The 26,302-nt window shown below is 35.4% G+C and overlaps 1 protein-coding gene across 1 annotated transcript in view; it reads left to right on the top strand.

Annotated features, from left to right (window-relative positions):
- The first annotated feature begins 1,417 nt into the window (after positions 1-1,417).
- Positions 1,418-26,302, top strand: part of mylk4a (myosin light chain kinase family, member 4a) — a 40,358-nt gene continuing 15,473 nt past the window's right edge. Inside the window, exons 1-6 of the mRNA XM_037546193.1 lie at positions 1,418-2,205; positions 5,611-5,701; positions 6,360-6,705; positions 7,142-7,398; positions 8,707-8,812; positions 10,010-10,103. Of these exons, the coding sequence (XP_037402090.1) occupies positions 1,678-2,205; positions 5,611-5,701; positions 6,360-6,705; positions 7,142-7,398; positions 8,707-8,812; positions 10,010-10,103 (1,422 nt within the window). The 5' untranslated portion in view covers positions 1,418-1,677. The remainder of the gene's footprint in view (positions 2,206-5,610; positions 5,702-6,359; positions 6,706-7,141; positions 7,399-8,706; positions 8,813-10,009; positions 10,104-26,302) is intronic.

The following is a 26,302-nucleotide window of genomic DNA, read 5'->3' as shown; positions in this document are numbered from 1 at the left end:
TGTGTCAGTGTAACTCATCAGTGACTCAGTTGTACAGTAAGCGTACTCAGTGTTTGAATCAGCTGTGCTAGATGGCTGGAGTCCAGCACAGCTTCGTCATTTTCCTGCACTCACATGCTCTCATGACATACTTTACAAGAAAATGAGTTAACATGCAAATTATTGTATTTTACTCAACTTAAACATGGATTTTTTTATCTGCAGATGTTTTTTCTATTTTCTATTTGCTAAGTTTAACATATTGAAAAAAAGTGCTATTATTTTTGCATGTTTTATTTACATTTTTTCCCTCAAATATGTACAATTCAGCAATTAAACAGTAATGGTACATTAAATTATGCTGAAGTGTTTCTCTGTAGACGATGTCTTAACTTGTAAAAATGGCAAGTTTTTGTAAAAACTTGTAATCGTTATATATATCATTAGATATGTCATTTGATCAGGGTGCTCAAACTTTTGCATACTGCACTTAGTAGGCTGCACCTACTAAGCCTGGCCATTATAGGGAAATGACCAAACTATGCTGAAGCCTCTAGGACAGATGGGCAGGTCTGATCAAGGAGAAAAAAATCACTCATTAAATTGATGCAGTTGTTATTATTTATTAATAACTTCCTTGTAAGTCTGAATATATGAATGTCTGAACTTGACCTTTTATCATTTGGGGCATCACTGCTGTCGGAAAACAAAACAATGCATCTCCATTTTTTACATGTTTCTCTTTTTTTGGCATAAAATTTCACAAGTGACCCAACAGAAGTAGCTCAAAATGACTTAGAATAAAATCTTCATTACATCAACTTACATTAAGTTAAGAACGTTTTTTTTTTCTTTCCTTCTGGAGATGCAATGTTTCACTCTGACAGCAAGAATATGGAAAGCAGATAAGAGGCAGCTTGAGGGCGGATTAGTCATGCATTGCAGGTAAATTCTAAAAGAATGAAATTCAGGGAATCATCGCAATAGCGTTTAGAATGAATGAAGATGTGAACACCTTAAGTGGTGGTCTGATGTACTGACCCCAACCTTAAACCCGTTTTGCCCTCTTGAGATTCATCATGAGATGTCTCCAAGCATTTTCCAGTGTGAGTTACACGGCAGATTGACGTGGAAAAAGTTTATGCCGTTTCTTTCCATTTAGTGTACTTGTTTATGTGCTTGTCTATGTAGTGACCGTCTTTGATACCTGGTAGACGGGCATCTCGAGTTTAGCATTTGAAGCATCTCAGATGTCACACAACTCTTCTCCATCCACCACCCTCCCCCCAAACCCCTATTGACGTAGGACCACCCCCCACCCCACCCCACCACCACCCGCCCCACAAAACCACCCCAGTTAATTTAGGGAGGCAGGTTCATTCTATTCTTAAAGCTAACTCCAGCTGGACGAGTTGCAGGAGTGTGGAAAGAAACAAGGGCACACTGGTCATTGTAGGACTTCAGACATGCTTGGTGCTTTTTGAAAGAAAGGAGAGGTTATTTTTCTTTTGAGGTGTCATTTTATTCATCTTCTGAGGTATTGTTTTCCATTTATATCTTATTCCTGGATTTATTATGTTTAATTAAGACAACAAAACTGGCTGCATTGTGCAAAGAAGTTGGCAACAGAGAAACTGCGGTATTTGTGATAGATTGGCTTCTTGCTAGTTATAGCATTGTTTTTTTTTTTTTGTGATCATGACTTCTATGGAAACTAGTCCTGGAATTGACCTTATCCAGGTCAGGATTGAATCTCTGAGCAGCAAAATGGACACTCTCATAAGCATCCAGGAGAAGGTCCTGAGCCGTCTTGATAGCATGTCCCAGGACATTGACGGGATAGAGAAGGACATGGAAACTCTGAAACTGGACAAGGAGGAGGTCAATTTGCCTCCACCAACATGCAACGAAGGACCAGCTCGAGGGATCAGAGGCGAGATGAAAGAAATTTGCCAAGAAATGAGCACCATCATGACAGCGGTCAACCAGCGCTCGGAGCAGCAGGCCCAGAAGCTTGAGGGCATGGAAAGGCTGGTGCTGAGCATCCAGCAGGTTGTCAGCTTCATTGGGGAAACCGTCAAGACGTCCAAAGTCATGGAGCTCATGTTTAAGGGGCCAGCATCACGCAAGCACAAAACATCTTTAAGCTTGGGGCCCAAGAACAGGGATAACAAAGGCAAACAAAACACTAAGAAACAGGCCTCCGGTGAGGCCCCTCCAGGCAAGGTGAGTCCCATTTGTAGGGTTAGTAAAGCAGCAGTTGCTTGGTGGTTATACACCAACTTTAGAACCCACTTTCCAAACCCAGCCCTTGAGAATTCGTTGAGTGGTTTATATTTTTGATCCAAGTTTGTTTCACAAATTCAGGGCTTTATTTTTGGCCCCTAAAAAGTTATTTGGGGCAAACACTACAGAGACTAGGTTGTAAACCTTTGCTTTAGATAAATGAATGAGTATACTTGAGGACATGAACTGCCTTCCCCAGGAAGCCCAGTTGGAAGGGAGCCTTAAAGGGCATTGAGTAAAAAGTTTGCTCTGGTGTAGAAGTTGATATTTAGAAGAAGGTCCATAAAAATGTGTGGGGAAAAAGTGTGAGAGTCACAATTTGCTTTGTATGGACCTGTTAAAGCTTCAGTTGAAGCGCTCAGTCCTAATCTGTTTTCCTTACACACGCCTCTACATCTTAAATCAGTGGGCTGACTTTGGAGTTAATCACTTTTTTAAGGTAGACAAGACAAATATAAAGTCTTACAAAAGGAATTCTAAGCAAAATCCACTGCAAACATTCTCATCTCTGCGGCTTAACTGTTTATACCTTTATCTCCTCCAATGTCAGGCAAAATGCTCTTCATCAAAGCACCATTTGTAAGGGGGGGTTTACCAGATTTGGTAGTGTACATGAAGCTGAAGAGCTGCCATATCCTGTCCAAGTTTCATTCTTGGGATTGGGTCTTAGCATGTTCTAGCATATTTGCACTTTACCTCTAGTGCCCCCTTTTGGTGGCCGAGTCAATAGCATCTGGGATAAATAGTACAACTCAAAAGCTAAAGTACACTGAGGTAACAGTTGTAGCACTGCAGCTTTAGCAACCTTAATTCTATACTGGACAATGGTGTGAACCACATTTATGCCTTGGGCAAATCGCTGCTGTTGGAAGAAATCCTCTTATCTCCATTTTTGTTGATTTTCAGTTTTTGATATGGTTTGAAAATGCCTGTTGCCCTTTACATTGTTTGTACATTTCATGAAGAATGGACCAAAAGAAACGACCCAAAATGACTTGGAAAAAAGTCTGGTTCCATTGACTTACATTAAAACTAAAGTATGTTTTTCCCTTCTCCTGTAAAGTTACCATTTTGGAGATACAAGGTTTTCTTCCCACAACAGCGAAATGCTTCATACTCAGTAACTCCTTCACAGTGCATGTATTAGCCTACATTAAGTCATGTGAACCACAGGTCTGGTCTCTTTAACCATATATGGGCTCCTTTTAAGGCATTTTGAACACAAGGCCTTGCAAACCATCATGGAATCAACAGGGCATGGTAAACATCTTCACTTTTTCAAGTTAGGTAGTTACCATAACCATAGATTGGCTGGATTAAAGCAGATGAACTCTAATACCATGTATGGAGTCTCATGAGTGGGGCATGAGATTCATAAGTGGGCTGTATGCTGCTTTCATAAATTGATCCCTGATGACCTACTAAGGTGACAATGGTTAGCATGATTCAAGTGATTAGGAATGTGTGTTACCGTCAGTGTTCACGTCAGAGACTTGCGCTAAGCTCACCCACTTTCGGCGGGTGCGAAATGTTTGCGTTTTACCACTGTCAGTCATTCCTTTCATCTGTATGTTTGCCATTCGAAATGACACCTGTTGGTAAGGAAACCTCACCCATCAGACACAGTTATGGGTCTATGCTCTTAAAGAATGTCTGAGCCAGAGGGCTGATCTGGAATCAGGTCCGCAGGTTTGTATATTTTGGAAATGGCGAAAGGTAAAAAATGATCCGAGATTAGCCTACTTTCCGCAAGAAGTCAGTAAATACAACCCTTGGGTCTTGTGAACAGCCTTAGAGGACTGGTTTGGGGTCAGATTTCTCTCCTGTTTATGATGATTTTGGCAGTTCCAGGAAAATGATTTTGATGATTTTGAATGTCAAGAAAAACCTTCTTCCTTCTTGTAGTACTTTTTGGAGTTTAGCGTTTTGGGAATCTCTCTTGGATCCACACATATATAAATTGGAATTTGTGATTGTCTTTGTAGAATCTCAAATTCAGCAATTGAACTGTATTACACTAATGCATCGATTTAAAGGTCTGAATCCAAAAACTGGGATGCGTGTGAGATTTTCCAAGAAAGAAAGTATCCATGTGAGACCAAAAAAAGTGAGTCCAAAATGAGAACCATTATCCTGGAATTTAGGAGCACTTTCTTGGAATGTAGGATACATTTCTTGGAATTACCAAGATCTTTGTGCCACTATCAGACACACTACTCTACAGAATGGATGCTGATTTATTATCAGAGCTCACTTGTATTTATGATGATCTTATGAATGAGATATTTCATGAATAATGACCGAGACATCAGTGTGGATAGACCTGGATATCACTGCTGTTTAAAAGACCTGGGAGGCCACAAGGGGACCTTTTGTTGTTGTCATCAGTTGCATCTAATGTTTTATATTCCCTGAAGCGGCATGATGTTCCAGATCTATCAATAGCACAGCACAGGCCTTGTTCACACCTAGTGGACAAACTGACCGCTTGTTATAATTTGGTCCTGCATAGAACAGGAATGTTTTAACATGCCAAGCCCCATTAACCTGAATCTCAATCACAGGTTCCACTTGTTGGACATCCGTTCTTATTCATTCTAACATTAGCATCATACCATCAGTCTAACATCTAACGTAATGTGGTGTTTGTTCCTGTTCATCATTTCTTCCATCATTTCAACAACTGCTCACTTTTGTATACCATGTCTCTGTGCCATTGCAAACACATTAGCTCATCATGCCAACATTCATCAGCCCCTTTGCTAACTATTCTCCTGTCTGACTCATGCTATTCATATTGTGTCTGAAACAGAAAGCGACCTCTATTAAATCCGTTAAAGGGACAGAGGAGTTAACCCTGGCATGTGAGCCCAGCAGCCTGGAGTCTACTTACAAGCTAAAACTTCACGGACCAAAGCATTTCCTTTCCTCAAAGAAATCCTTCAACTTTGTACGTTCACCTGTCGTGTCAGTGTCAACAGTGTCAGTTTCATCTTAAGGGAGTCCTTCACTGCTAATGCTAACAGGGACAAAACCTGTTGATTATATTACAGTAATTTGTCTGTTATACATTTCATTCAGTGTTGGCCACATTAGCATTTTCACTGAAGTGTTCCCTCAAGAAGAACATTTGTAGTAGGTGTTTTAGCCTTCAACTTGCCGTATCCGTTCATTTAGCTCAAAACCGAGTCCTTAGCTGCAAGCAGTAGAAACAGTACCATTTTATGCTGGTTGAACAAGCATAGAATGATTGACGAATTTGCATGGTGGCATAATTTATTCTCCCCTTAATTCATCTGCCCTGTTTTTCCTTCCTCTGTTTGTCCTCTGACTCTGAAATTGAAGGATCATAAGGTGAAAGATGGGAAGGAGAAGTCTCGTCTAAACTTCAAGGGCTTGAAGGCACAGAAGAAAAAGAAGCCCCCAGACACCACAGGTAGGAAGCATGAACTCGTTTTTCCCGCCTAAAAATAAAGGTGCCAAAAGGTTCTCTAAAAGGTCCACATTGGGTTCTCTAAAAACCCTTCAATGAGAGTGGTTCTTCAAAAGAACATTTTTGACAAGGTGATGTGTAAATGGGAAGAACCTCCACCTAATGTAAAGGTCAGAGGAGCCCTGACGAAGGTATAGAAGTTTTACAGTACACGAAGGTTCTTTAAACCTTTGAAAGAGTCTTCATCTATAAACTTTAAAAGTGGTCCTTCTATTCCTGTACTTGGCGACCAGTGTCCAGCACAATTCTGGTGATTTCCTGACTCTAGCACACTACCTAAACCTATTAGTTAAATACTGAGTTGTGTTCTGTAGCATCACCTAAATAACCCTTTGTGGCATCCTTGTTCTCAAGAGTGGTGGACACTGAAACCTAGAATTTGCTCTCCAGTGAACTGATGTCCATTGATTGTAAGAAGTTCTTGTGTTAAAAGTAAGTCAGTGGCTGGAGTAAGCTTGGAGTAGCTGACACAACTCTGCATTTCATCTCGTTTGGATCTCCTTTATGGATTAAGGGTTGTGGGAGTGCAATAGAAAGCAATAAATGGAAGAAAAGCCCATGACACAGACAGAAGTAAAGTTCTTCTTTTCCCTCTACACAGACACTGCCTCTCTGAAGAAGCAGGCCCTGCTGCTGGAGGAGGTTCAGAAGTTGAACAAAGAGAATGCTGAGCGTTTGACAGTGTCTGTGGGGATGGAGGTTGAGGCGCCTCTCAGCCAAAACCTTCTGGACTTCATCCTGGATGAAACCAAGGCTGCGATTGCCGAGCAAGAGGAGCTCTCAGAGGAGGAACGAGATGTCGGTGTGGAGCTGAAAGAGGAGGAGGTGAAGGTGGAGAGTGGACCAGAGGAGACGCCTAAGGAGGAACAAGAGGAGATCACAAAGGTGCCTGAGGAAGAGGAAAAGGATGAAGGATCTGACAGTGTGTCTGCTGTAGAGGCTGAGAGGTACACACTTCAACCTTCAACACACGTCTTTGTGAAACTACTTAAGACCTTTTGTTAATTAAATTAATGAAGTGCCCCTTCAGTCCTGAAAAGCTCTAATGTGGTAATTGTAATAATGTTTATAAAAATTGGTTCTATATTTTGTGGTAAAGACCTACTTTACTGTGAATGTAAGTCAATGGAACCAGACATTTTTCCAAGTCATTTTTGGCCATTTCTGTTTGTCCATTCATTGTGAAATTTACACACAATGTAAAGGGCGCCAGGCATTTTCAAACTATGTCAAAAACTGAAAAAAGTTTTTGTTCCAACAGCAGCAATATGTTTGTGTGGAACAAATGTTTTGGTGGAGGAAATTGCCAATATCCTCCACCGTATCATGTGTTTTAGCAACAGCACTTTTGGTTGAAATGCTTCTCTAATGTATATATTTCAGCTGCGAAGCGGAACAAGTGGATGAAATGACCACTAGTAGCAAGCGGCGTGTGACAGAGGAGGACCTTGAGCTGGAGGACCACAAGAAAAGCAGGGTGGAGGAAGGTGACGATGAGGAGGAAAACCAGGCTGAGGTGCCTGAAGATGTGCTTGCTGTTTTCAAAGCGGATGGAGTGGAAATCCATATAGATTTCAGCAAACAGAAGCAACAGGAGGATAACATACCTGACGAATCCGAGTGCGAGCAGTTCTTCATCGGTGAGGACTACAAAGCCTGATGGTGTATTTGGAGAAACGAGTAGTGAATAATATAGCAGCCGTTAAATAGATGCGGTCCAAAGGTGTTGAACGATTTCATGGCCTAGAAGACCTCCTGGCAGGCAGGGAAATATCAGCAAGCTGACAATCCAACATTCATGTTCACTTCCTTTTTTTCCTCAGATCAGATCATGTCATGCTGGAACAAGTGACACGGCATTAGGATCGTAGCTGAATTAATAGCAATGAATATAGGATTACTATTGCATCTGCCAGCTGCTGAAGTCAGTTGACTATTATTGTTTGTGTGACTGCAGTAGTTATGTACTTTAAATATGTTGTCACTGTCAGAGCCAAACCTTTAATCTCCGTATTTGGGATTTTTCACGGCCCTTTATACTGAATGACTGACACAATAGAAATGGCTCTCCTGGATCGTTAACTCTCTTAGTTAAGTTGAGATCAAATCAAATCAAATCAAATTTCAAATCAAAGTTTGATTTGTTTGCTTTTTAGAACGGATGTTGTCACAAAGCAGACAACACAGCAAACGGGTTAACGACTGAATTATAGTTGTTTGTCCTGGAACAATTTTTTTTTTTTTGAAGAAGTGACCAATTCTACAAACATATATCGTTGCTATTGTAGCAAAACCTTTTATCTCCATTTTTTTTCTCATTTTTGTTTTTCATTTTTTGATGTGCCTTGAGATACAAGAAATGAATGATAATTCTGAAAATGCTTTATATAAAATAAGGTTTTGGTTTGATAGCAACAGTATATTGCTTATAATTTGAAAATTAAAAATGTTACCAAAAAATTAATAAATAAATAAATAAAATTTCCTTCACCTTAAAGTTTCACCTTTTTGCAGATATTCTGTAGCCCATTAATACAAGATAATATGTAATATGTAGTGAATGAGTTAATGAGCGAACCTTTTAATGAGTGAACCTTTAATGAGTGAATTTTTAGTGGAACTACCTTTTTTTAGTGGAAGAAAAGATCAATACCAAAAACAAAGTGTTACTGTTGAAACAAACCCCCTTTTTTTCTCTCTCTCTTTTTAAATTAAAAAAAAAAAAATTTGACGTTGTTTGAAATACAGTGAGTTACCGTTTCGGAGACGCCTTCCTGCACAGACGTTATAGCAAACAAACTTTTCTGATAGTGACAACACGTTACTCATATATGGAATATAAGAATGTTTATAGATGCAATGTTGTAGTTCAACAGCAACCATCCATTCCTTACATAGTATCTCTGCAACCTGTTTATTTGCTATCGTTTTTCTGCTGTGTCCTGCAGATTGCACCCCACCACCACCCGCTCCCTTCAGCCACCGTGTGGTTTCAGCCAAACCCAATCAGATCAACAACTTTTACACCATCAACCGGCAGGAGATCCTGGGAGGGTGCGTCTAATACGTCTTCTTCTTCCACACATGACACCGGGAATCTAACAGAATTAAAAGCAGGGAACAGAATGTATGAAATGGAGTGGAGACGCAGTGTGAAAGCAGAAAGTAAAGTCCCCTAATCCTGGTGGAGAGCTGTTGCATAACCTCCTCCCACCGCTTAGACCTGCTGCCAACCCCCCCCCCCCCCCATTCATAGCTACAGAGTCAGGGGTGGTTATTTTTACTCCAGGCCTTCTGGGTATGTGAAACTGTAACCCCAGCCAGCTGGAAGCTAATCACTAAGTGTTAATCTACTGCTTCAAAGAGATGCTTCTGCTTGCTCTTAATGGAATAGTTTGGAAAAATACTACAACTGCGCCACTGCAACTGTTCCCAGACCTTCTGATTGCTTTGCATTGAGATTTATTACTAATTGAATTGAAATCTTTCTATATGAATGAGGGACATACAGTATCAGACAAAAATGGTACTGGAGCAGTACCCCTGCTGTCACTAGGGTGGTACCCTCAAGGGTACATCTTAGTTTTGACTTCACACACCCCGTCTTGGTCCCCAGGCTTTTATTGTATTGTTCTGTTTTATAACATTACGCTATGAAAAGGTGCAAATATGTACTTTTCACCTGAAAAAAAACTTATTTAAGGTACGTAATTGGACCTTAAAACCACTGTTGCACCTTTGAGGGTGTATTTACATTGTTTGTACCTTGAGGAACAAAAAACGTACCTACAAAGAACCTTTAGTTCTACTTAGAAAATACCATTTCAGTGGATTATGGTTCAGTTATGTCCCCTGACTAAAGGTACTGAGATGTACCCTTGAGGGTCCCACCCCAGTGACACGCGAGGTACTGCCCCAGTGACGGTTACGTACCTTTTTTTCTGAGAGTGTTATGACAGGTTGTGTCACATGCTATGCATGTTCTCTCATTAGTCGTCATACATTATAACATCTGTCGTGACTATTGGCTTGACAACTCATGACAGCAAGCAATGTCTGCCATAACATGTTTATGGCTTGGTTATGTCAGTGTTATGTAGCAGTGTTCAGTTAAGTGTTACCCAACCTGTTTATTGTAAATATCATATTTGTCATTAAAATGCATTTTTTTATTATTATTTCAATTATTTACATGATTTGCTTGACGTTTCTTTTCTTTTCTCTTACCACCCTTCTCTTTTTGGCTTGCAGAGGCCGCTTTGGCCAGGTGCACAAGTGTATCGAGAACTCTTCTGGACTCACTCTGGCAGCAAAGATCATTAAGGCACGGAGTCAGAAGGAAAAGGTACGATGTTGTTCTCTACACACTTCCAACTGTGAACGGCTCATAAAAGACACCATTAGACAAGAGCTTTTAAGGATCCATACAAAATGTGGGATCACCACCATTTCAGGGGTGGCTTTAAACTGAGACTGCTACTTAAATTAGCCAGAAACTCTATTTTATGACACAAATTAAGCTGAAAAAAGAATGTTTGGTAAGACTGCACTGCAAAGAATGACTTACTGTTTTACACCCTGTTATTGCTACTGTACAGCTATTATTTGAACTTCAGTGAACTATTTTAAACCAAGCAGGTTACTTTGTAAGTTAAAACACTGAATCATTAGTTTTACAGTGTGGAGCATTATAATGTTATTTCTATTGATCAGTTTTATAACACTTCAGTTTTGAGGAACATTATAATATTACCATTACTGAGCACTTTGGTAACGCATTATTATAGAGGGGCATTATAATATTACCATTACTGAGCACTTTGGTAACGCATTATTATAGAGGGGCATTATAATATTACCATTACTGACCACTTTGGTAACGCATTATTATAGAGGGGCATTATAATATTACCATTACTGACCACTTTGGTAACGCATTATTATAGAGGGACATTATAATATTACCATTACTGACCACTTTGGTAACGCATTATTATAGAGGGGCATTATAATATTACCATTACTGACCACTTTGGTAACGCATTATTATAGAGGGACATTATAATATTACCATTACTGACCACTTTGGTAACGCATTATTATAGAGGGGCATTATAATATTACCATTACTGACCACTTTGGTAATGCATTATTATAGAGGGGCATTATAATATTACCATTACTGACCACTTTGGTAACGCATTATTATAGAGGGGCATTATAATATTACCATTACTGACCACTTTAGTAACGCATTATTATAGAGGGGCATTATAATATTACCATTACTGACCACTTTGGTAACGCATTATTATAGAGGGACATTATAATGTTACCATTACTGACCACTTTGGTAACGCATTATTATAGAGGGGCATTATAATATTACCATTACTGACCACTTTGGTAACGCATTATTATAGAGGGGCATTATAATATTACCATTACTGACCACTTTGGTAACGCATTATTATAGAGGGGCATTATAATATTACCATTACTGACCACTTTAGTAACGCATTATTATAGAGGGGCATTATAATATTACCATTACTGACCACTTTGGTAACGCAATATTATAGAGGGACATTATAATGTTACCATTACTGACCACTTTGGTAACGCATTATTATAGAGGGGCATTATAATATTACCATTACTGACCACTTTGGTAACACATTATTATAGAGGGACATTATAATATTACCATTACTGACCACTTTGGTAACGCATTATTATAGAGGGACATTATAATATTACCATTACTGACCACTTTGGTAACACATTATTATAGAGGGACATTATAATATTACCATTACTGACCACTTTGGTAACGCATTATTATAGAGGGGCATTATAATATTACCATTACTGACCACTTTGGTAACACATTATTATAGAGGGACATTATAATATTACCATTACTGACCACTTTGGTAACGCATTATTATAGAGGGACATTATAATATTACCATTACTGACCACTTTGGTAACGCATTATTATAGAGGGACATTATAATATTACTATTACTGACCACTTTGGTAACGCATTATTATAGAGGGACATTATAATATTACCATTACTGACCACTTTGGTAACACATTATTATAGAGGGACATTATAATATTACCATTACTGACCACTTTGGTAACGCATTATTATAGAGGGACATTATAATATTACCATTACTGACCACTTTGGTAACACATTATTATAGAGGGACATTATAATATTACCATTACTGACCACTTTGGTAACGCATTATTATAGAGGGACATTATAATATTACCATTATTGACCACTTTGGTAACGCATTATTATAGAGGGACATTATAATATTACCATTACTGACCACTTTGGTAACGCATTATTATAGAGGGACATTATAATATTACCATTACTGACCACTTTGGTAACACATTATTATAGAGGGACATTATAATATTACCATTACTGACCACTTTGGTAACGCATTATTATAGAGGGACATTATAATATTACCATTACTGACCACTTTGGTAACGCATTATTATAGAGGGGACATTATAATATTACCATTACTGACCACTTTGGTAACGCATTATTATAGAGGGACATTATAATATTACCATTACTGACCACTTTGGTAACGCATTATTATAGAGGGACATTATAATATTACCATTACTTGACCACTTTGGTAACGCATTATTATAGAGGGACATTATAATATTACCATTACTGACCACTTTGGTAACGCATTATTATAGAGGGACATTATAATATTACCATTACTGACCACTTTGGTAACGCATTATTATAGAGGGACATTATAATATTACCATTACTGACCACTTTGGTAACAGCATTATTATAGAGGGGACATTATAATATTACCATTACTGACCACTTTGGTAACGCATTATTATAGAGGGACATTATAATATTACCATTACTGACCACTTTGGTAACGCATTATTATAGAGGGGACATTATAATATTACCATTACTGACCACTTTGGTAACGCATTATTATAGAGGGACATTATAATATTACCATTACTGACCACTTTGGTAACGCATTATTATAGAGGGGACATTATAATATTACCATTACTGACCACTTTGGTAACGCATTATTATAGAGGGGACATTATAATATTACCATTACTGACCACTTTGGTAACGCATTATTATAGAGGGACATTATAATATTACCATTACTGACCACTTTGGTAACGCATTATTATAGAGGGGACATTATAATATTACCATTACTGACCACTTTGGTAACGCATTATTATAGAGGGGCAATTATAATATTACCATTATTGACCACTTTGGTAACGCATTATTATAGAGGGACATTATAATATTACTATTACTGACCACTTTGGTAACGCATTATTATAGAGGGGCATTATAATATTACCATTACTGACCACTTTGGTAACGCATTATTATAGAGGGACATTCTAATATTACCATTACTGACCACTTTGGTAACGCATTATTATAGAGGGGCATTATAATATTACCATTACTGACCACTTTGGTAACACATTATTATAGAGGGACATTATAATATTACCATTACTGACCACTTTGGTAACGCATTATTATAGAGGGACATTATAATATTACCATTACTGACCACTTTGGTAACGCATTATTATAGAGGGGCATTATAATATTACCATTACTGACCACTTTGGTAACGCATTATTATAGAGGGACATTATAATATTACCATTACTGACCACTTTGGTAACGCATTATTATAGAGGGACATTATAATATTACCATTACTGAGCACTTTGGTAACACATTATTATAGAGGGGCATTATAATATTAACATTACTGACCACTTGGTAACGCCATTATTATAGAGGGACATTATAATATTTACCATTACTGACCACTTTGTAACGCATTATTATAGAGGGACATTATAATATTACCATTACTGACCACTTTGGTAACGCATTATTATAGAGGGGCATTATAATATTACCATTACTGACCACTTTGGTAACGCATTATTATAGAGGGACATTATAATATTACCATTATTGACCACTTTGGTAACGCAATTATTATAGAGGGACATTATAATATTACCATTATTGACTCCACTTTGTAACGCATTATTATAGAGGGACATTATATATTACCATTATTGACCACTTTGGTAACGCATTATTATAGAGGGACATTATAATATTACCATTATTGGACCACTTTGGTAACGCATTATTATAGAGGGCATTATAATATTACCATACTGACCACTTGGTAACGCAATTATTATAGAGGGGCATTATAATATTACCATTACTGACCACTTTGGTAACGCATTATTATAGAGGGGACATTATAATATTACCATTACTTGACCACTTTGGTAACACCATTATTATAGAGGGACATTATAATATTACCATTACTGACCACTTTGGTAACGCATTATATATAGAGGGACATTATAATATTACCATTACTTGACCACTTTGGTAACGCAGTTATTATAGAGGGGCATTATAATATTACCATTACTGACCACTTTTGGTAACGCATTATTATAGAGGGACATTATAATATTACCATTACTGACCACTTTGGTAACGCATTATTATAGAGGGACATTATAATATTACCATTACTGAGCCACTTTGGTAACACATTATTATAGAGGGGCATTATAATATTACCATTACTGACCACTTTGGTAACGCATTATTATAGAGGGGGCATTATAATATTACCATTACTGACCACTTGGTAACCGCATTATTATAGAGGGACATTATAATATTACATTACTGACCACTTTGGTAACGCATTATTATAGAGGGGCATTATAATATTACCATTACTGACCACTTTGGTAACGCATTATTATAGAGGGACATTATAATATTACCATTACTGACCACTTTGGTAACGCATTATTATAGAGGGGCATTATAATATTACCATTACTGACCACTTTGGTAACACATTATTATAGAGGGGCATTATAATATTACCATTACTGACCACTTTGGTAACGCATTATTATAGAGGGGCATTATAATATTACCATTACTGACCACTTTGGTAACGCATTATTATAGAGGGGCATTATAATATTACCATTACTGACCACTTTGGTAACGCATTATTATAGAGGGGCATTATAATATTACCATTACTGACCACTTTGGTAACGCATTATTATAGAGGGGCATTATAATATTACCATTACTGACCACTTTGGTAACGCATTATTATAGAGGGGCATTATAATATTACCATTACTGACCACTTTGGTAACGCATTATTATAGAGGGACATTATAATATTACCATTACTGACCACTTTGGTAACGCATTATTATAGAGGGGACATTATAATATTACATTACTGACCACTTTGTAACGCATTATTATAGAGGGCATTATAATATTACCATTATTGACCACTTTGGTACGCATTATTATAGAGGGACCTTATAATATTTACCATTACTGACCACTTTGTAACGCATTATTATAGAGGGCATTATAATATTACCATTATTGACACTTTGGTAACGCATTATTATAGAGGGGACATTATAATATTACCATTATTGACCACTTTGGTAACGCATTATTATAGAGGGACATTCTAATATTACCATTACTGACCACTTTGGTAACGCATTATTATAGAGGGGCATTATAATATTACCATTATTGACCACTTTGGTAACACATTATTATAGAGGGACATTATAATATTACCATTACTGACCACTTTGGTAACGCATTATTATAGAGGGACATTATAATATTACCATTACTGACCACTTTAGTAACGCATTATTATAGAGGGACATTATAATATTACCATTATTGACCATTTTGGTAACGCATTATTATAGAGGGACATTATAATATTACCATTACTGACCACTTTGGTAACGCATTATTATAGAGGGGCATTATAATATTACCATTACTGACCACTTTGGTAACGCATTATTATAGAGGGACATTATAATATTACCATTATTGACCACTTTGGTAACGCATTATTATAGAGGGACATTATAATATTACTATTACTGACCACTTTGGTAACGCATTATTATAGAGGGGCATTATAATATTACCATTATTGACCACTTTGGTAACGCATTATTATAGAGGGACATTATAATATTACCATTATTGACCACTTTGGTAACGCATTATTATAGAGGGACATTATAATATTACTATTACTGACCACTTTGGTAACGCATTATTATAGAGGGGCATTATAATATTACCATTACTGACCACTTTGGTAACGCATTATTATAGAGGGACATTCTAATATTACCATTACTGACCACTTTGGTAACGCATTATTATAGAGGGGCATTATAATATTACCATTACTGACCACTTTGGTAACACATTATTATAGAGGGACATTATAATATTACCATTACTGACCACTTTGGTAACGCATTATTATAGAGGGACATTATAATATTACCATTACTGACCACTTTGGTAACGCATTATTATAGAGGGGCATTATAATATTACCATTACTGACCACTTTGGTAACGCATTATTATAGAGGGACATTATAATATTACCATTACTGACCACTTTGGTAACGCATTATTATAGAGGGACATTATAATATTACCATTACTGAGCACTTTGGTAACACATTATTATAGAGGGGCATTATAATATTAACATTACTGACCACTTTGGTAACGCATTATTATAGAGGGACATTATAATATTACCATTACTGACCACTTTGGTAACGCATTATTATAGAGGGACATTATAATATTACCATTACTGACCACTTTGGTAACGCATTATTATAGAGGGGCATTATAATATTACCATTACTGACCACTTTGGTAACGCATTATTATAGAGGGACATTATAATATTACCATTATTGACCACTTTGGTAACGCATTATTATAGAGGGACATTATAATATTACCATTATTGACCACTTTGGTAACGCATTATTATAGAGGGACATTATAATATTACCATTATTGACCACTTTGGTAACGCATTATTATAGAGGGACATTATAATATTACCATTATTGACCACTTTGGTAACGCATTATTATAGAGGGGCATTATAATATTACCATTACTGACCACTTTGGTAACGCATTATTATAGAGGGACATTATAATATTACCATTACTGACCACTTTGGTAACGCATTATTATAAAGGGACATTCTAATATTACCATTACTGACCACTTTGGTAACACATTATTATAGAGGGACATTATAATATTACCATTATTGACCACTTTGGTAACGCATTATTATAGAGGGACATTATAATATTACCATTATTGACCACTTTGGTAACGCATTATTATAGAGGGGCATTATAATATTACCATTACTGACCACTTTGGTAACGCATTATTATAGAGGGACATTATAATATTACCATTACTGACCACTTTGGTAACGCATTATTATAGAGGGGCATTATAATATTACCATTACTGACCACTTTGGTAACACATTATTATAGAGGGGCATTATAATATTACCATTACTGACCACTTTGGTAACGCATTATTATAGAGGGGCATTATAATATTACCATTACTGACCACTTTGGTAACGCATTATTATAGAGGGGCATTATAATATTACCATTACTGACCACTTTGGTAACGCATTATTATAGAGGGGCATTATAATATTACCATTACTGACCACTTTGGTAACGCATTATTATAGAGGGGCATTATAATATTACCATTACTGACCACTTTGGTAACGCATTATTATAGAGGGGCATTATAATATTACCATTACTGACCACTTTGGTAACGCATTATTATAGAGGGACATTATAATATTACCATTACTGACCACTTTGGTAACGCATTATTATAGAGGGGCATTATAATATTACCATTACTGACCACTTTGGTAACGCATTATTATAGAGGGACATTATAATATTACCATTATTGACCACTTTGGTAACGCATTATTATAGAGGGACATTATAATATTACCATTACTGACCACTTTGGTAACGCATTATTATAGAGGGACATTATAATATTACCATTATTGACCACTTTGGTAACGCATTATTATAGAGGGACATTATAATATTACCATTACTGACCACTTTGGTAACGCATTATTATAGAGGGACATTCTAATATTACCATTACTGACCACTTTGGTAACGCATTATTATAGAGGGGCATTATAATATTACCATTATTGACCACTTTGGTAACGCATTATTATAGAGGGACATTATAATATTACCATTACTGACCACTTTGGTAACGCATTATTATAGAGGGACATTATAATATTACCATTACTGACCACTTTAGTAACGCATTATTATAGAGGGACATTATAATATTACCATTATTGACCACTTTGGTAACGCATTATTATAGAGGGACATTATAATATTACCATTACTGACCACTTTGGTAACGCATTATTATAGAGGGGCATTATAATATTACCATTACTGACCACTTTGGTAACGCATTATTATAGAGGGACATTATAATATTACCATTATTGACCACTTTGGTAACGCATTATTATAGAGGGACATTATAATATTACTATTACTGACCACTTTGGTAACGCATTATTATAGAGGGGCATTATAATATTACCATTATTGACCACTTTGGTAACGCATTATTATAGAGGGACATTATAATATTACCATTATTGACCACTTTGGTAACGCATTATTATAGAGGGACATTATAATATTACTATTACTGACCACTTTGGTAACGCATTATTATAGAGGGGCATTATAATATTACCATTACTGACCACTTTGGTAACGCATTATTATAGAGGGACATTCTAATATTACCATTACTGACCACTTTGGTAACGCATTATTATAGAGGGGCATTATAATATTACCATTACTGACCACTTTGGTAACACATTATTATAGAGGGACATTATAATATTACCATTACTGACCACTTTGGTAACGCATTATTATAGAGGGACATTATAATATTACCATTACTGACCACTTTGGTAACGCATTATTATAGAGGGGCATTATAATATTACCATTACTGACCACTTTGGTAACGCATTATTATAGAGGGACATTATAATATTACCATTACTGACCACTTTGGTAACGCATTATTATAGAGGGACATTATAATATTACCATTACTGACCACTTTGGTAACACATTATTATAGAGGGGCATTATAATATTAACATTACTGACCACTTTGGTAACGCATTATTATAGAGGGACATTATAATATTACCATTACTGACCACTTTGGTAACGCATTATTATAGAGGGACATTATAATATTACCATTACTGACCACTTTGGTAACGCATTATTATAGAGGGGCATTATAATATTACCATTACTGACCACTTTGGTAACGCATTATTATAGAGGGACATTATAATATTACCATTATTGACCACTTTGGTAACGCATTATTATAGAGGGACATTATAATATTACCATTATTGACCACTTTGGTAACGCATTATTATAGAGGGACATTATAATATTACCATTATTGACCACTTTGGTAACGCATTATTATAGAGGGACATTATAATATTACCATTATTGACCACTTTGGTAACGCATTATTATAGAGGGGCATTATAATATTACCATTACTGACCACTTTGGTAACGCATTATTATAGAGGGGCATTATAATATTACCATTACTGACCACTTTGGTAACGCATTATTATAAAGGGACATTCTAATATTACCATTACTGACCACTTTGGTAACACATTATTATAGAGGGACATTATAATATTACCATTATTGACCACTTTGGTAACGCATTATTATAGAGGGACATTATAATATTACCATTATTGACCACTTTGGTAACGCATTATTATAGAGGGGCATTATAATATTACCATTACTGACCACTTTGGTAACGCATTATTATAAAGGGACATTCTAATATTACCATTACTGACCACTTTGGTAACGCATTATTATAGAGGGGCATTATAATATTACCATTACTGACCACTTTGGTAACACATTATTATAGAGGGGCATTATAATATTACCATTACTGACCACTTTGGTAACGCATTATTATAGAGGGACATTATAATATTACCATTATTGACCACTTTGGTAACGCATTATTATAGAGGGACATTATAATATTACCATTATTGACCACTTTGGTAACGCATTATTATAGAGGGGCATTATAATATTACCATTACTGACCACTTTGGTAACGCATTATTATAGAGGGGCATTATAATATTACCATTACTGACCACTTTGGTAACGCATTATTATAAAGGGACATTCTAATATTACCATTACTGACCACTTTGGTAACACATTATTATAGAGGGACATTATAATATTACCATTATTGACCACTTTGGTAACGCATTATTATAGAGGGACATTATAATATTACCATTATTGACCACTTTGGTAACGCATTATTATAGAGGGGCATTATAATATTACCATTACTGACCACTTTGGTAACGCATTATTATAAAGGGACATTCTAATATTACCATTACTGACCACTTTGGTAACGCATTATTATAGAGGGGCATTATAATATTACCATTACTGACCACTTTGGTAACACATTATTATAGAGGGGCATTATAATATTACCATTACTGACCACTTTGGTAACGCATTATTATAGAGGGGCATTATAATATTACCATTACTGACCACTTTGGTAACGCATTATTATAGAGGGGCATTATAATATTACCATTACTGACCACTTTGGTAACGCATTATTATAGAGGGGCATTATAATATTACCATTACTGACCACTTTGGTAACGCATTATTATAGAGGGGCATTATAATATTACCATTACTGACCACTTTGGTAACGCATTATTATAGAGGGGCATTATAATATTACCATTACTGACCACTTTGGTAACACATTATTATAGAGGGGCATTATAATATTACCATTACTGACCACTTTGGTAACGCATTATTATAGAGGGCATTATAATATTACCATTACTGACCACTTTGGTAACGCATTATTATAGAGGGGCATTATAATATTACCATTACTGACCACTTTGGTAACGCATTATTATAGAGGGGCATTATAATATTACCATTACTGACCACTTTGGTAACGCATTATTATAGAGGGGCATTATAATATTACCATTACTGACCACTTTGGTAACGCATTATTATAGAGGGGCATTATAATATTACCATTACTGACCACTTTGGTAACGCATTATTATAGAGGGACATTATAATATTACCATTACTGACCACTTTGGTAACGCATTATTATAGAGGGGCATTATAATATTACATTACTGACCACTTTGGTAACGCATTATTATAGAGGGACATTATAATATTACCATTATTGACCACTTTGGTAACGCATTATTATAGAGGGACATTATAATATTACCATTACTGACCACTTTGGTAACGCATTATTATAGAGGGCTATTATAATATTACCATTATTGACCACTTTGGTAACGCATTATTATAGAGGGACATTATAATATTACCATTACTGACCACTTTGGTAACGCATTATTATAGAGGGACATTCTAATATTACCATTACTGACCACTTTGGTAACGCATTATTATAGAGGGGCATTATAATATTACCATTATTGACCACTTTGGTAACACATTATTATAGAGGGACATTATAATATTACCATTACTGACCACTTTGGTAACGCATTATTATAGAGGGACATTATAATATTACCATTACTGACCACTTTAGTAACGCATTATTATAGAGGGACATTATAATATTACCATTATTGACCATTTTGGTAACGCATTATTATAGAGGGACATTATAATATTACCATTACTGACCACTTTGGGTAACGCATTATTATAGAGGGGCATTATAATATTACCATTACTGACCACTTTGGTAACGCATTATTATAGAGGGACATTATAATATTACCATTATTGACCACTTTGGTAACGCATTATTATAGAGGGACATTATAATATTACTATTACTGACCACTTTGGTAACGCATTATTATAGAGGGGCATTATAATATTACCATTATTGACCACTTTGGTAACGCATTATTATAGAGGGACATTATAATATTACCATTATTGACCACTTTGGTAACGCATTATTATAGAGGGACATTATAATATTACCATTACTGACCACTTTGGTAACGCATTATTATAGAGGGGCATTATAATATTACCATTACTGACCACTTTGGTAACGCATTATTATAGAGGGACATTCTAATATTACCATTACTGACCACTTTGGTAACGCATTATTATAGAGGGGCATTATAATATTACCATTACTGACCACTTTGGTAACACATTATTATAGAGGGACATTATAATATTACCATTACTGACCACTTTGGTAACGCATTATTATAGAGGGACATTATAATATTACCATTACTGACCACTTTGGTAACGCATTATTATAGAGGGGCATTATAATATTACCATTACTGACCACTTTGGTAACGCATTATTATAGAGGGACATTATAATATTACCATTACTGACCACTTTGGTAACGCATTATTATAGAGGGACATTATAATATTACCATTACTGAGCACTTTGGTAACACATTATTATAGAGGGGCATTATAATATTAACATTACTGACCACTTTGGTAACGCATTATTATAGAGGGACATTATAATATTACCATTACTGACCACTTTGGTAACGCATTATTATAGAGGGACATTATAATATTACCATTACTGACCACTTTGGTAACGCATTATTATAGAGGGGCATTATAATATTACCATTACTGACCACTTTGGTAACGCATTATTATAGAGGGACATTATAATATTACCATTATTGACCACTTTGGTAACGCATTATTATAGAGGGACATTATAATATTACCATTATTGACCACTTTGGTAACGCATTATTATAGAGGGACATTATAATATTACCATTACTGACCACTTTGGTAACGCATTATTATAGAGGGACATTATAATATTACCATTATTGACCACTTTGGTAACGCATTATTATAGAGGGGCATTATAATATTACCATTACTGACCACTTTGGTAACGCATTATTATAGAGGGACATTATAATATTACCATTACTGACCACTTTGGTAACGCATTATTATAAAGGGACATTCTAATATTACCATTACTGACCACTTTGGTAACACATTATTATAGAGGGACATTATAATATTACCATTATTGACCACTTTGGTAACGCATTATTATAGAGGGACATTATAATATTACCATTATTGACCACTTTGGTAACGCATTATTATAGAGGGGCATTATAATATTACCATTACTGACCACTTTGGTAACGCATTATTATAGAGGGGCATTATAATATTACCATTACTGACCACTTTGGTAACGCATTATTATAGAGGGGCATTATAATATTACCATTACTGACCACTTTGGTAACACATTATTATAGAGGGGCATTATAATATTACCATTACTGACCACTTTGGTAACGCATTATTATAGAGGGACATTATAATATTACCATTACTGACCACTTTGGTAACGCATTATTATAGAGGGGCATTATAATATTACCATTACTGACCACTTTGGTAACGCATTATTATAGAGGGGCATTATAATATTACCATTACTGACCACTTTGGTAACGCATTATTATAGAGGGGCATTATAATATTACCATTACTGACCACTTTGGTAACGCATTATTATAGAGGGGCATTATAATATTACCATTACTGACCACTTTGGTAACGCATTATTATAGAGGGACATTATAATATTACCATTACTGACCACTTTGGTAACGCATTATTATAGAGGGGCATTATAATATTACCATTACTGACCACTTTGGTAACGCATTATTATAGAGGGACATTATAATATTACCATTATTGACCACTTTGGTAACGCATTATTATAGAGGGACATTATAATATTACCATTACTGACCACTTTGGTAACGCATTATTATAGAGGGACATTATAATATTACCATTATTGACCACTTTGGTAACGCATTATTATAGAGGGACATTATAATATTACCATTACTGACCACTTTGGTAACGCATTATTATAGAGGGACATTCTAATATTACCATTACTGACCACTTTGGTAACGCATTATTATAGAGGGGCATTATAATATTACCATTATTGACCACTTTGGTAACACATTATTATAGAGGGACATTATAATATTACCATTACTGACCACTTTGGTAACGCATTATTATAGAGGGACATTATAATATTACCATTACTGACCACTTTAGTAACGCATTATTATAGAGGGACATTATAATATTACCATTATTGACCACTTTGGTAACGCATTATTATAGAGGGACATTATAATATTACCATTACTGACCACTTTGGTAACGCATTATTATAGAGGGGCATTATAATATTACCATTACTGACCACTTTGGTAACGCATTATTATAGAGGGACATTATAATATTACCATTATTGACCACTTTGGTAACGCATTATTATAGAGGGACATTATAATATTACTATTACTGACCACTTTGGTAACGCATTATTATAGAGGGGCATTATAATATTACCATTATTGACCACTTTGGTAACGCATTATTATAGAGGGACATTATAATATTACCATTATTGACCACTTTGGTAACGCATTATTATAGAGGGACATTATAATATTACTATTACTGACCACTTTGGTAACGCATTATTATAGAGGGGCATTATAATATTACCATTACTGACCACTTTGGTAACGCATTATTATAGAGGGACATTCTAATATTACCATTACTGACCACTTTGGTAACGCATTATTATAGAGGGACATTATAATATTACCATTACTGACCACTTTGGTAACACATTATTATAGAGGGACATTATAATATTACCATTACTGACCACTTTGGTAACGCATTATTATAGAGGGACATTATAATATTACCATTACTGACCACTTTGGTAACGCATTATTATAGAGGGGCATTATAATATTACCATTACTGACCACTTTGGTAACGCATTATTATAGAGGGGCATTATAATATTACCATTACTGACCACTTTGGTAACGCATTATTATAGAGGGACATTATAATATTACCATTACTGAGCACTTTGGTAACACATTATTATAGAGGGGCATTATAATATTAACATTACTGACCACTTTGGTAACGCATTATTATAGAGGGACATTATAATATTACCATTACTGACCACTTTGGTAACTCATTATTATAGAGGGACATATAATATTACCATTACTGACCACTTTGGTAACGCATTATTATAGAGGGGCATTATAATATTACCATTACTGACCACTTTGGTAAGCATTAATTATAGAGGGACATTATAATATTACCATTATGACCTACTTTGGTAACGCATTATTATAGAGGGACATTATAATATTACCATTACTGACCACTTTGGTAACGCATTATTATAGAGGGACATTATAATATTACCATTATTGACCACTTTGGTAACGCATTATTATAGAGGGACATTATAATATTACCATTATTGACCACTTTGGTAACGCATTATTATAGAGGGGCATTATAAGATTACCATTACTGACCACTTTGGTAAGCATTATTATAGAGGGGCATTATAATATTACCATTACTGAACCACTTTGGTAACGCATTATTATAAGGGACATTCTAATATTACCATTACGGACCACTTTGGTAACACATTATTATAGAGGGACATTATAATATTACCATTATTGACCACTTTGGTAACGCATTATTATAGAGGGACATTATAATATTACCATTATTGACCACTTTGGTAACGCATTATTATAGAGGGGCATTATAATATTACCATTACTGACCACTTTGGTAACGCATTATTATAAAGGGACATTCTAATATTACCATTACTGACCACTTTGGTAACGCATTATTATAGAGGGGCATTATAATATTACCATTACTGACCACTTTGGTAACACATTATTATAGAGGGGCATTATAATATTACCATTACTGACCACTTTGGTAACGCATTATTATAGAGGGGCATTATAATATTACCATTACTGACCACTTTGGTAACGCATTATTATAGAGGGACATTATAATATTACCATTACTGACCACTTTGGTAACGCATTATTATAGAGGGGCATTATAATATTACCATTACTGACCACTTTGGTAACGCATTATTATAGAGGGGCATTATAATATTACCATTACTGACCACTTTGGTAACGCATTATTATAGAGGGGCATTATAATATTACCATTACTGACCACTTTGGTAACACATTATTATAGAGGGGCATTATAATATTACCATTACTGACCACTTTGGTAACGCATTATTATAGAGGGGCATTATAATATTACCATTACTGACCACTTTGGTAACGCATTATTATAGAGGGGCATTATAATATTACCATTACTGACCACTTTGGTAACGCATTATTATAGAGGGGC

This window comes from Pygocentrus nattereri, chromosome 2 (genome assembly GCF_015220715.1).
Source record: "Pygocentrus nattereri isolate fPygNat1 chromosome 2, fPygNat1.pri, whole genome shotgun sequence".
Taxonomy (NCBI): domain Eukaryota; kingdom Metazoa; phylum Chordata; class Actinopteri; order Characiformes; family Serrasalmidae; genus Pygocentrus; species Pygocentrus nattereri.
This window is presented reverse-complemented; position numbering and strand designations above follow the sequence as displayed.